We start from the raw sequence: 10000 nt of genomic DNA, 5'->3' as shown, positions 1-10000 counted from the left end.
TGGCACATTCGCTGAGACATGTCTAAACCCCCTAAATGTTTCATAAAGGCTCCGCACTGACCACCAGGGGCCCAAGGAGCCGCGGAGTGGGGCCCCGAGCCTGAACGTGAGGCCCTTAGGGGACATCAGTTAGCTGTAAAGACACTTCCTCTCTCAACTGTCTGCACATCATTAAGCTCCTCCCACCAAGTGAATCTCTTCCACTCCCACTTTTAAATGACGTTTCAACAGTTACACGTCGTTCCTGCTTTGTGTTCGTGGTGTTATTTACTATTATGTTTATTATTTTCTAAGAAACTATGATGATGTTCAATCAGGCTCAAGTGACTAAGAGCTTATGGACTGAACGCATGTTGGGGGGGGGAAGTGAGTGATCCGGTGCTGGAGAACCGGCAGGAAGACGTACGTGATGTACGAAGCTGTGAAGATGGAGAGGGATGAGATTTAAAATGTCTTTTAAAGCTGAAGGCAACAGAAACTACAGTACGACACACACACACACACACACACACACACACACACACACACACACACACACACACACACACACACACACACACACACACACACACACACACCCTTTAGAGTGAATTAGCCAGTGGAGCTTATAGAGCAGCAGGGACCTCTGGGGGATGCTGGTAGTTGAGAAACTATTTTGTGTCTGTCTCAACCATCTGGACACACGGAGCAGGTGATAATGGATTTCTCTAGATGTGTGTGTGTGTGTGTGTGTGTGTGATGTGGTGTGGAGTGTGAGTGTGTGTGTGTGTGTGTGTGTGTGTGTGTGTGTGGTGTGTGTGTGTCAGTGTTAATGTGAACAGATGTAGCTATCCCCTGTATAAAGTCTTAAGAGCTTAACGTGAGAATTGGAGTCGGTGCTTAGCTGCCAGGTTTCTGCACTTAGCACTGTGTGTGTGTGTGTGTGTGTGTGTGTGTGTGTGTGTGTGTGTGTGTGTGTGTGTGTGTGTGTGTGTGTGTGTTAGTGTGATAATCCTTGATGCTGTAAAACTCGGTAACAAAGTTAACGGAGCTCAAAGTTGCTGATTGCGAGCTGATCACATGTGATCGCAGCTTTGATCTGCTGAGTTTTCACCAGGAGCAGCTTCACAGGACGGAGACGAGACGAACGCGCTGAGCTTGGTTCTAATGACGAGCAGAGTAAACAGTAAACGAAGGAGTTGCATCACAGCGTCGGATTCGGCCGCAGCACTTTTCTCTCATTCACAATTAATGAGGTTTCATCAGAGAGCTGCGTCTGCAGGAGTCAAGGGTCAGATCCTTTCTGAACGTGAGTCTGAGAGCTGGTGTGTTTATCGGGGGAAAACGTGAGATCGATCTGTGCTCCACACATGCAGTTTTTTTATCTTCTCCAAATATTTTCTGCAACAGCTAAAGAAATGATTAATAATTTAATATGGTAATAATGTTATTAATGTGAAACACACATGACTGAGGCTTCATTCTATTTGGTTGAGTTTGAAAACAGCATTTTAAATAAAACAACCCTGTCTCTCAGTTTCATCTCCGTCCAAACTGATTCTGCCTCATGTGCAGAACACAGAAGTCACGTTTCTCTCTGATCCCCGGTGTCAACACATAAGTAGACACAACATAAAACTAGCAACATAATAAGTACTCAAAACAAAGTACACAGTACAACAGAGTATCGTCATAAGGTAAACGGTGGATAGGATGAGAGTCGTGCAGAAATACTTAATGAGAAGTAATGTACATGATCCACAGGATGTAGTAAATAGCAGTTAAAGATACAGCAGTTGTAGTTTGATAGAAGTATTTACAGTAAAAAAGGTGAAATTACTACAAAGTACACTCACGTACACTGGACATGAACATAACCGCTCGTCTCCTCCATGTTAACGGTTGTATCATAGTAAAACACAGAGTTTAACGGAACAGCAGCTGTTAGCAAACACAACAGGGTCACGTGACAGGAGCCTGACCAATCAGAGAAGGCTATTTAGTGACAGAAAAGATCAGACAGAGGGTGTGAGCGTCTCTTTAGCGTTTCTAAACCTCCACAGTCGTGTGGACGCCGAACGGATCCGTAGCAGAGTTGATGTGTTTTCAAATTTAAACGTAGACGTGGAATAAATCGACCTACATGTGAGTGCGAGTGCGTATGTGTTTGTGTGGTGGCGTGTGTGTACCTCTGCCACGCCGCTGAGGCCGGTGTCGGGTTCGGAGGCTCGGACCTGCAGCGTGTGGACGTTGTGTCCGCTCTCGTAGTCGACGGCCCGGGTGAGGCTGAGCGCTCCGCTCTCCTGGTTGACGCTGAACAGATTCCCCGGATTCACCAGCAACATGTAGGACAGACTCTTCTTCTGGAAGGAAACGGCCTGAACCACAGCGACGCTGCACAAACACACAGTCTGTTAATGAAACCACAATCACTGGAACATGTCAGTACTGGTGTGGACGATGGTCAATCCTGTCTGTATCATAAGATCTTTGAAAAATCAACCACATGCTCTAAATATAATTTGAGCTAAAAAGCTCAAATCTAAAGCTGATGAAGTGAAGCTTCACCGACACTTTGATTTCAGATTCCTGAGGCTGTGACCGTTCATCATATCTTCTCCTGACGTGTGAACGTGACCACGGGTCGGAGGAAAGACGCGTTTCTGTTTCCAAACAGACTGATAAATATTAAGAATATTGAATACTGATATAAAGAAGTGTGGCCCAGCTGTGACGTGTTGGTGCAGCTCCAGAGTTTAAAGTCTGCAGCCGTCATGGGTTATTCTGCACAACCCGGTCAATCAGTCACACACACATACAGGAGACGTGAAGGAAGACACACACACACACACACACACACACACACACACACACAAACACACAGCTCACAGGGTGGCATGGATACTTGGATATTAATACAATGTGCACCAGCAGCCCTGAGGGACACACACACACACACACACACACACACACACACACACACACACACACACACACACACACACACACTTCCTTCATGTTTATCCAGACCTCGCTTTTAATAAATATTTGAATTTGCCACACTTTCAAATTCTCAGCCTCGGGCCACTCATACATCTGTGTCCTCTTCATCTACCCCCACCCCTGGTTCTTCTCCTCCTCGTCCTCTCATCCCTCCATCCTTCTCCTCCCTCCTGCTATCATTCTACCCCCCCTCCTCTTCTTTCCTTTTGTCTCGCTGTACAGGGCTCAACTTTTCATGCCTCACATGACATGCGAAGCAAAGAGCCGGCCTTGGACACACACACACACACACACACACACACACACACACACACACACACACACACACACACACACACACACACACACACACACACACACACACACACACACACACAGTCTTCTGAAGCAGTGGAATGTAAATGAAGTGAATGCGGAGGACGAAGACACAAACAGACACGTCAGTTCCTAAACACACAGACAGCTGAGAATCTCACTAATACTAATATTATCAGACATAACACTACATGTGCTGTGTACGGTGCCAGTACTTGTACTATCTGTCCACACAATACCACAGACACACACGACCTCTCGTGCTCAGCACACGACTCCTTCACTAACTGATAGAACCAGACGGGGTCGATGTCTGACAGCTGCAGGGACTCACGATTGTCCGACAGGTGTGTTTTCTGCTACGTTCAGACTGTAGGTGGCGTTGGTGAACTGCGGCGCCCGGTAACCGGCCAGGATGGCCACCGTGGCCGACGTGCCTTTACGTCCGTGCTCGTCCACGGCCTGCACCCGCAGCAGATACTCCTTACTGGGGGTCAGAGGTCGTCCTGTGGTCCGGATCTCACCGGAACGACGGTCCACCTCGAAGCACTCGTCCCCACCTGGAGAGTCGACAGGGGAGAGAGAGGAAGAGCGAATATGTCTTCGTCAATTAGCCTTTAAATCTCGTTTTATGTTTCATTTGACGTTACAGAAAAATGTACTTTACAGCAATTTAAATATTTTGAAAGGTTGTTTGAATGAAGGTTTTTATTGTTTTGTTTGTTTATATCTGACGCTGGTGAGATGTTTTTATCACTGTCGTACAATGACAGATCGAAAACACTTCACACCAATTTAACTATTCACTTGTTTGGTTTTTTGACTTGATACTTTTGCAGTTACTTATTTCACCCAAGTAATAATCTGCCATTGTCTGGATCAGTTTTGTACGAACGGGTATTGTAGAAAGAAAATTGGAAATTTATTATGAAAACAAAGTTGTAATATTACAAGAATAAAGTTATAATTTGAGCTGTTTATCATTCTTTGAAAACTCATGAAAACGACTGGGGATGAAAGGAGGATCAAAGGACACAGGAGAGACAGGGACAGGGCGCTGTGGACGGATGAAGAACAGTAAGAGGAGGGAGGAGAGGATGTGGATAATGAGAGAAGAACAGAAAAGAGGAGTGAAGGAGGAGAAGAATCCTCAGCTGTTGACCACAGGGTTTTGAACCAGCAGCAGCTGCATCCAACCTGTCAATCATCTTCTCCTGAGCCGAGTCTATTTGTGGAGACGTTGTTATTTTTGACTCGAGTCTGAATTCCTACAGATACAATCTTAAAGCTTTTATTACAAATTACAAACATTCATTTTTTTATATTATGTTTTTATAAATTTTATGAATTAAATTATTTTTAAAAACCAATCGACCAATCTCGAGTCCGTCTCAGCTGTCAATCATGACGTCACAAACATCAGTGAGATAAGAATCTAAACCATCTGCTAACATGGAGGAGGATCATGACCTGTACTGCAGCCAGACACCAGGGGGCGATAGAGACGTCCATCTCTATTTACAGTCTGTGCTCATAACAGGAGATGTTGATGCATATTGAAGATTCTTCTTTGAAATGAGTTGGAAAAAGTTTTTAGTCAACTTAACGACTAGTAAAAAACATCATTAAGGATTTTGTTCTTCCTGCAGCAACAATAGAGAAGCTTTAATAAAAATGTAATTATTTTAAAATGAGTTTTACAGCTTCACCTCCTCCACTGCGTGTAAAGTGTAAATTTAAAATCTTCAAACTGAGTAAAATCACATTAATGTCACTAATTGGCTCCACACACTCGAATATATTTCCATGTTGGCATGATATTAAAAACCATTTTTAATGTAAATTATTGGATTATTTGTCAGTACACATGTAGTCACATTATGCCAAAGGGAAGTCAGAGGCTCTTAATATGAAAGCATTAGAAATTAGCTCCTAAAATATCTCTCCTTCCTCCTTCTCTTCTTCTTCTCCTGGAAAAAAAACATGTAAAAAATAAAAACCCACAGCCACCGGCAGCGTCCGCCCACCCTCCCACTCGCTGTCTCTCCAGAGACTTTCCTATTATTCCTGAATCTGGGAGCCTTCCCGCCCCAGGGAGCGATTAACAGTGCAGCTCCACGCCGTTTATGTACGTTTTTCTCTCCCCTCTCAAACTTGATGCTAATTGAAATTCAACAAGTCAAATTTTATTTATAAATCACTGCTTTGAACAAGAACAGGTTTGTCACAGAATGCCTGGCGGAGCTGCAGCGGACCTAATTACAGATACAGGCAGGAGATAAGAGCTGCAGCACATTCACGGCCTTTAGGAAAACACGACAGGAGGAAGGTTGTGTCACGAAAACAAACGTTCACGCATGTTCACGAAGATGCATCAGAGGAGAGTTTCATGACTAAAGGGTCGTGCTCGGCATCATGATGCTCTGGTTTGAAGGATTCTGAAGTAATCGTATATATGACGTGGCCAAAAGTGTGTTTGTTAATTAAAGTGTGACAATAAGGAAGAAAAAGGAAATGAGATAAACCAACACTCACCGTCCAGCAGGAGGAACTGGGCCTGTCCCTGCGTCCCGTCTCGTTGCCGTGCCAACACTCGGTACACTGCAGAGCCGGGCGCGGCGTCCGGACCCACGGTGCCCAGGTAAGGCGAGGGAAACATGGCCCACTGCAGGTTGGCCTGACTGGGCATGCTCAGGGTCAGTCTGCACAGGTACCAGTCATCACCTGCAGGACACCAGAGGAAGGACTCATATTCATATTGAGTAAAACAAGTGGAGTCACTGCATTTTACAATAAGACGGTTTCAGCCCGTGAAGCTGCAGTTCCACTAAAAGAAGAAAAACAAGTGAAACAACAAAGTTGAGTTCATTAAGAACTGAACTGAGTGAAGAGAAGAACAACTCGATGAATCTCCTCCATCATGAAAGCTTCTCACACTGAAACACATCCTCCTCATGTCAGTGACACATCACTCAGAGAAACACCAGACAGCAGAGAAATTCAACTTCTCTTGATTAAATGTGTAAATGTTCATTCCGATATTTCTGGATGTTTATGAAATCACTCTGGATAAAAAAGAGACGAAGCTCGAATGATGGAAATCTGACATTTCTGTTTTTTCATAAAGGAACATTACAGAAATAGACTTTTAATATTGCAGGATGGTGCAAAGTGCCATCGGCTAACACCAGGTGGCGCTTCAGAGTCCTGCTGCCGTCAGGTTTATTAAAGCAACACTGTGTAACTGTTACTGAGCAACAGCGCCCCCTGCAGCCACACATGGTGATTGGAAATGGTGTGGTGAAAAAACGATGTGTCTCAATGTGTTGACTCTGACTGTGTCCTCCCTCTGGACATTACCCATGATCCTCTGCTTCCTGAACCTGAAGAGCTGCAGCTGTAACAAATCCACCAAACTCTGTTCAGAATTCTTCATGTTTAAACGTTTCCTGCTGAATATTGGAGATAAACTCTGGTTTTTAATAACTTCTAATCCTAAACGTCTTAATCCTAATCTAATGTGAACTAACGAACCATGGTTCAGTTTGATCCGGACTCAGACCAACTCTTCTGGTCTGATGGTTTAAAGTTTGCACCAAACAAGGTGTGAAACAGTCCTGAGAAGGTTTTTCTCCAATGAGACTCACTGAAGTCATCACAGAGAAAAGAAAACGCTGGTGTAAATAAAATCTGTACTAGAACTGCGTACGAGCAGAGACACCAAACTAACAATGGAAACCAACGTGTTTATTTTAATCGTATTTATTTCAGTTTGGCTTCAAAACGTCAGGAAACAAATGTTGTTTTGTGTATTTTAGTTGCTGTTTGGTTTTATTATCTTCCACTGTAACCGGCTGCTGTCGGAGCTTTGTAGTGAGCAGCCGCCTGTTGACTCGGCGAGCGCCACGTGCTCCCACTGAGGCACGAAGACGAGTCGCTCTCGCTCAAAGGGGACGAGGTGACGTCTCTGTGCAACCGCCACCGCGTTGTCTCTTAACAAGACGAGACTGAAGGAGTGACGGCGAGGAAGAGAGGAAACACGCAGCTCCTCCAAAATAAAACAACACAACTTTCAGAAGATCACACGTCAACATCCACCCAGCAGGAGATCACACACACACACACACACACACACACACATAAATACACACACGCTGTTTTTGAGTCCTGTTTCAAGTCGTCGTTCTGAGGAGGGATTTGTTTGGTTTGAAGGTGCGTCGCTGCGCTCGCTGTTGTTGTTGCTCCAACAAGAGAGAACTTCACTTCAGAGAGAAGAAGAAGAAAAGGGGGATGAGGAGGAGACGGAGGAGGAGGTAAAACACAGCAGTGTCAGACAGGAGACCTGCGACCGGTAAAAACTGTAATAAAACACACTAAGTCTGTTTTAAATTCATCATCTAGCGTCTGAAGATTTCATCTTCTGATCAAGGATCTGCTCATGATCCGTTTCCAAGAGGCCGAACATTAAACAGAAGAAAACTCATCTGTGCTCGGTTGATGCTGAACAGCTCAAACATCTGGAACCAGTTGGACTGAAAATCACAACAAACCTGTTCTGAAAACCTTCATTGACACAACGTGAGGTTTTAATATTTCTTATAAAAAAATACTGAGTCTGCAAAGACCTTTAAACTTACATGTAAGTTCATGTTCATTCATAGGAGGCCAAAGCATTTCTGAAAATAACAAGATATAACAGCACAGGCTGATACAATGAAGGAGGAGGAGGAGGAGGAGGAGGAGGTGATGAAGGAGAAGAAGTCTCTCCATCTTCTGCCTCTTCCGCTCATAACATCCAGAATAATCAGGTCTATTTCTGTCTGTTTTACATATGCTGCTCTGTGGCCCGCGCACGGAAGTGAGATGAAATCTGTCCCATTATCACGATGAGCATCAACGCGTTGGGCCGCGGCGCCGGCGGTCAGCACATGTGTCGGCCTCGGGATGAAGGGGGGTGGAGGGGTGGGGGGGGCTGATGAAAAGGTCACCGACACCAGAATAATGACATTTAATTAAAGCAGTGCTCAGATACAGTACGCAGCTCTGTGAAGATCACTGTTACCACGGAGACGTGTTGAGTCCATCAGCTGCTCCGAGGTCAGTGTCTCCTCCTCCTCTGCTCAGGAACATCCCCTCACAGCTGATCTGAGCTCAGGTCTCACTGAACACATGCATATTAAAGCAGAGGAGCGTCCGGCTGCAGTCGGCCCGGAGCGAGGAAGACGAGTGGAAGACGTTTCCACACAGGGATGAATGACTTTGTCTTCTCAAGCAAGACGATATCTCCTCTGGTTTGTTTCACAGGAAATGAGTGAAGTGTCGGAAGATTTAAAGTTATTCAGTTTCTGTGTTTTACTTCTTTTACTTGAGGTGAACGTGAACCGAACCTTCAGGGTCTTTCTGCTGTGACTCGGCTCTTGTGCATTTGGTTTTTGCTGCGGTGTTGAATTTGGCATCAAGAATCATGAACCGAGCTCCTGGTATCGTCACATGGTTCGGTCCAAACCGTCCAAACCTTTTCCAGGTCCTTCTCACAGATCAGTTTAATAGTGTTTCTTATTGGAAGCTTGTAAAGTTTTAATGTTTTAATGTTTTAATGTTTTTAACATCTTTGATAAAGTCTTCACTCTTTTTCATTGTGTTGTCGCTCGGCCTCGTTCTGGAGCCTCAAACCAAAATGGTCTCATTGTCTCTGTTCCACTGCAGGAACCAGGAATCTCTGCAGGTCTTCAGAAATGAGATGTTTGAATTCTTCCAGTTTCACGTCCGTCACGTGTTAGAAACCTCGTCAACACGTCCACTCTTTGTCCTGCTGTTTTCTAACATGGACTCACTCTGACACTTTACAGAGTTTTTACTAGGAGGCTGCAGGAGAAGGTCCAGAAAATGTCCAGAGACACTGACTCTGAGTTGTATGTTCTCACATACAGAACCTGCAGAACATGTGAGGAACATGTGAGGAACATGTGAGGAACATGTGAGGAACATGTCCCCTCCTCAGTGCAGCTCTGAAACCAGCATCAGACTGAGGATCACAGACATTCAGCCCTTGTGCTCAGATTTTCCCTGATAACACACAAACGAACAAAATGTCTGACCAAGTGTGGAGAAGAAGAACAGTGTTGTGATGCAGGAAGTCCCATCTGGACTCAGGGAGCTGATGTTTGTTTCTTTTATCATCTCAGTTCCTCTGAATTCCCTCTCCTCCATCCTCCCGCTGTCATCTTCTCTCTCTCACACACATCCTGGTCCCTGCTGAACTGCTGTCACGTTGTTCTATGTAGATTTTATGCAACTTTCATGTTTGCCGTGATGCTCATTTCTCCTCCTGTCCTGCCTTGACAGAGGTTTTCCATAGAAACCCGTTAATTTAGACTTTAACTGTAACTTTACATGAGGAGAGAATCGATCAGCGTTGGCGGGGCTCGCTCCCTCTGCTCTGTTTGTGTGTCGACGGTGCTCGTCCTCTGTTTATCTGCTGAATCGCTTTGGCTGTGGCCTCATTTCCTTGCAGATATCAATAAAGTTTCATAAAGCCCTCGACACACTGACAAAACAACAAGCCCGGCCTCATCTTCCAGCAGAGACGACTGTGTTGTCCTGAACTAGTCGAACGGGGAGTGTGAGATTGACATGTCCTGTTTAAAAGTGGATAAAAAGTCCCAGTGAAAAGCAGCTGATTCCTTCTAAAGCTGCCGGATAT

The 10000-nt window shown here is 44.9% G+C and overlaps 1 protein-coding gene across 1 annotated transcript in view; it reads right to left on the bottom strand.

The window, feature by feature from the left end:
- Positions 1-10000, bottom strand: part of si:dkey-22o22.2 (neural-cadherin) — a 102300-nt gene that overhangs the window by 57022 nt on the left and 35278 nt on the right. Inside the window, exons 2-4 of the mRNA XM_047340865.1 lie at positions 5833-6021; positions 3632-3857; positions 2169-2373 (exon numbers count right to left, since the gene is read on the bottom strand). Coding sequence (XP_047196821.1) covers positions 2169-2373; positions 3632-3857; positions 5833-6021 — 620 coding nt within the window. The remainder of the gene's footprint in view (positions 1-2168; positions 2374-3631; positions 3858-5832; positions 6022-10000) is intronic.

Source organism: Hippoglossus stenolepis, chromosome 8 (assembly GCF_022539355.2).
Source record: "Hippoglossus stenolepis isolate QCI-W04-F060 chromosome 8, HSTE1.2, whole genome shotgun sequence".
Classification (NCBI taxonomy): Eukaryota; Metazoa; Chordata; class Actinopteri; order Pleuronectiformes; family Pleuronectidae; genus Hippoglossus; species Hippoglossus stenolepis.
The sequence above is the reverse complement of the archived record's forward strand: the minus strand, read 5'-3'. Positions and strand labels throughout refer to the sequence as shown.